Source organism: Hipposideros armiger, unplaced genomic scaffold (genome assembly GCF_001890085.2).
Source record: "Hipposideros armiger isolate ML-2016 unplaced genomic scaffold, ASM189008v1 scaffold_762, whole genome shotgun sequence".
Lineage (NCBI taxonomy): Eukaryota > Metazoa > Chordata > Mammalia > Chiroptera > Hipposideridae > Hipposideros > Hipposideros armiger.
This window is the reverse complement of record NW_017732112.1, coordinates 757,418-761,671: the sequence shown is the minus strand read 5'-3', so window position 1 is coordinate 761,671 and position 4,254 is coordinate 757,418. Positions and strand designations below refer to the sequence as shown.

At 38.8% G+C, this 4,254-nt stretch overlaps 1 protein-coding gene across 1 annotated transcript in view; it reads left to right on the top strand.

Moving 5' to 3' along the window:
- LOC109373962 (ryanodine receptor 2-like) overlaps positions 1–4,254 on the top strand; it is a 152,164-nt gene that overhangs the window by 4,997 nt on the left and 142,913 nt on the right. The window contains exons 2-3 of the mRNA XM_019628228.1: positions 2,953–3,076; positions 3,680–3,884. Coding sequence (XP_019483773.1) covers positions 2,953–3,076; positions 3,680–3,884 — 329 coding nt within the window. The remainder of the gene's footprint in view (positions 1–2,952; positions 3,077–3,679; positions 3,885–4,254) is intronic.

Below are 4,254 nucleotides of genomic sequence, written 5' to 3'. Positions count from 1 at the left end.
TCCTTTTTGTCAAGTGAGAGGAGAAGAGGCAAAGAAGGAGTAATAATTTGGAGAAGAGAACAAGAAAATTATTATTATTATTATTATTTTTTAACCTCTGCATGGATAGCAGAAACAGAAATTTGAAGCGTAAAATGTGTTGAGGTGTTATTCACAATGTATTCAAGTTTCTGAATAAACGACCTATGACAGTGTTTGTGTAGGAAGTGGGCAAACTCACCCACTTAGCACGCTTCTTTCTTTCCACAGGGAGAATGTAAGTTTAGATGAATAGAGAGCCCAACTAAATAGGGCTTCCTACAGTTGCTAGATATTACATGTACCTTTTCCAGAGGCTGTGATGGAAAATGATGTACAAGAACTCTGTTAGGGGAACCAGTGTGCATGGGATTGTCTGCACCATCATTTGTTTAATTTTCATTTTTCGTTGTTACTACAAATAAAACATCTGTAAGTCCTTCCCCTTTTATCTGTCACTTTGTTGCCTTTGCCACACATCTTTAATGTATTTCTTCTTAGATGTAGGCTGATGGTCAAAGTAAGAATATGCATGTTCCTTTTTCTAATTTTTGTATTTATATCAGAGATCACATTCTCTCCAAATCTTTTTCACATTTTACACATAAGCATTTTAATAAAATGTATAATGAAAGAGCTATTTCCTTGAAATATTAGCAGGTATAGCGATGCACAAAATCCTGTCTTGGCAGAGTTTATGTGAGAAAGTCCTTTACATGGATCGAGACATTTTACATTATATGCTAAGAGAAATTTAGTGAAAAAGTGATACAAAAAATGAAATTCACAAGTGTTAAAAAGCCATCATTTTCTTTTACTTATTTGTTGGAATAACACTGTTCTGATATTACAAAATATTACCTAAATTCCCCCAAATTATCCTGAATGTATGTCTAAGGCTTAATGAATGTGTATCTCAAATCGTTTGGATTTCTACTTGCCAAAGAACTTTTTTAAGCAAGTCAGTTTGATTCTTATAAAATATGGAAGCTCTGCTTACATACTTAACTATGACTTTGAGTCTAATTCTGAGTTGTTCAGCTCTCCAGTATTTTCTGCATCTCATCACAGTTACTTTAGTTCATTTTTACCTCTTCTGTGTGCATGAAGGGGGTAAGAAAGGCCAGCTTCTCAGCTAAGTGCCTTAGGTCAATCAGCTCTTAACCTCGGAATCATATTCCCAACCATGTGAGCACTTGGGTGTTTTTGCTTTGCTTATGGAAATTATCTTTTGATGTAGGTAAACTTTATTCTTTAGCAGAACGCCACTGTTTCAACCTAGTATCACAATTGTGATCCTTTCTCTCAGTGTAGGCGCTGGCACCCTTCTGCTTTTGTTGTTATATTAATAGTGGAAGCTTTAGCTTTGAGCCACACAAAGAAGTAACTGTGTTTATTCAAAGCCAAAGTTGAACCAGTTATGCTGACTCACCTTACACTCATTTTTCTCACCCCAGCGAGCTTCTTTTAATAGCTGGGAGTTTCATTGTACATTCTTCCAGTTTTTTTCCCTTCATGCCAGTTAGACCTCAGAGCTGCACTAGTCTACTTGTGTTCATAACCACATATCTGGGCTGTCCTTGAGAGCTTTTGAATTTGGGCTTGGCTGTTAGTTTAAATTCCTTTTTATTTATTACGCTGCCAAAGTTAGTCTTTGGTTGGCTTTTTACATTCAGGTTAGTGGGGTATTGCATTCAGCAATGTGTTCTAACCTTTGCGTGTGGGGTGGATATCCTGTAATGTTTGAAGTGCAAATGTTCCTAAAAACTCTTCTGTCTACAGATGGTGGCAGCAGAAGCAAAGGAGAGCACTTCCCTTACGAACAAGAAATCAAGTTCTTCGCTAAAGTACAGTATACAGTTCATCTTGTTTTTGCTTTGATATGTTTGCTTGCGAAATATATCCACTGGCTCTTTGCCTCTTTACAGAATGCACTTGTCTCCAAACACATGACTTGACTGCAAGTAAATACTCTCAGCACCAGTAGGTGCAGGAACCACGGGGGTACTTTTCTCCCATTCTGCTCCCCTTCCCTCATTTCTTGAATGATTTTACTCTATATGAAATCTGAACATGAGTTCTCCTTTTGGGCTTTATCNCTTTTAGTATTTCTCACCAGAATAGGTAAACTGGAATCCTAGACTCTTGCCAAAGTTTTAGTCAGTCAACTATGTATGTTGCTCTTCTTAGATATTTAAAAGAAATCAACTTTTATTTATTTATTTTTAATGGGGGAGCAGTGTGTTTTTCCAGGACTCATCAACTCCAAGTCAAATAGTTGTTTCAATCTACTTGTGGAAGACACAGCTCAGTGGCCCATGTGGGGATCAAACTGGCAACCTTGGTGTTATGAGCCTGCGTTCTAACCAACTGAGCTAACTGGCTGCCCCAAAGAAATCAACCTTTAATTGAGAAGCCTAGGTGTGGGTATACATGTTGACTATAAAATACTCTCTGATCTGGAGACATAGTAAAATTTCCACATATAAGACCATTTTTTTCTCTTCTCTCTGTGGGATGGAATAGGAAGCATGTCCCTTGAAACGTGCTTTGTAATTTCACCAGATCCAGCCGTGCATTTTTCAGTGGTGTTTTGAATCTCCACATTCGCAATCTGTTTGAATGGACAAGAGACACAGCCTCTTCTCCCTTCTTGTGTGACTGCAGATGTTATTGGCACTTGATATCATGAATGCTTGTATGTTCATGATTTACTTGCCTCTTATAAGGCATATGCAGTCTTTCCTTGAACAGATTTCCTAAATTAATTGGAACATTAAAGGCACTGACTAGTGATGGCAGAGTGTCGCATGAGTCCCATATGCATGCACATAAGAGGACACCAGAAGTTCTGCGGTGGGGTCCTGTTTTACAGGCCCCCGCGTCTCATTTCAGATTATTTCCGATTTCCGTTCTGTCTCGCCCTTCTCCTAGGAGGTGGAAACCACCCTCTGCTGGTGCCCTATGATACGCTGACGGCCAAGGAGAAAGCCAAGGACAGGGAAAAAGCCCAGGACATCCTCAAGTTCCTGCAGATCAACGGGTATGCCGTGTCCAGGTAAAAGCACACCTGCTCCACGTACACATTCTTGCTCTAAAACCCAATATTTACATATCCCCACTAGATGCGCTGCTGGAAATGAATTCAGCGTTCTGTGTAAAACTCAGTGCTACCAGGGAGCATGGTCAGATACACATGTCAGAAACATGAACGCCCTTAGCTCTTTGCCACATAACTGATGTCCTTTCGCGACTTAGGTTATGTCCTCATCCATCATTTTAGGGAAAATCTATAGACAAATGACACTCTGTTTTCCTAAAGGCAACATTGTTTTGCATAGTAATAGTTATTAGCTGCAGTTTTGTATCAGATACAAAGTATTCCTTATAAGTGAAATCTCATTTTTAACTTTATCTACAGAATATTAGATAACCTTGCAAATGTATATATATATATATATATGTTTGTATATATTATATATGTATATATAATATATATAATTTTAATTTAAAAATTTTATGTATATAGATAGATACACACACACACACACACACACACACACACACACACACACACACACAAACACCTTCCAATAGTCTTCATAGATATTGCATCTCATAGTTCCCTTCTGCATCTCATATTTCCCTTCTGCTCTTCTAGAGGGTTCAAGGACCTGGACTTGGACACGCCTTCTATTGAGAAGCGATTTGCCTATAGTTTTCTGCAGCAGCTCATCCGCTATGTGGACGAAGCCCATCAGTACATCCTGGAGTTTGGTAGGTGCCGCAGCCCTGCTACTGACAACCCAGCTGTTGTTCTTCGCATTTCCACCATCAGGGTGCAGACCAGGATGGACCCCTGGGCCGTACGTGGTGTGTTCCCTGGTGGTATAAACACTTTCCTCCTCCCGACACTAACCAGAGCCTAATAGTCAATAGGCAGACATGTTCTTAGAGGTGAGTGAGCTTTGAGAAATAAGAGAAACCTAACATAAAATTCTGTTCTCCCTGAAAAAGTTTATTGGCATTACTTTTTCATTTTGAAAGATACACTGGAAGGACATCAAAATTTAAGGTACAGTTAAATCTTTCCTTATGCAATTAATTGTTCTGCCCTTAAAAAAAAAACCAAAAACTAAAATTCAGTGGATTCCTGAAATTTCTAGACAATATAGAGGCCTGGAGTTTAGCCTTTGTAGGAACTCACATTTATACTAGAGTTTCTGCAATGCGGAC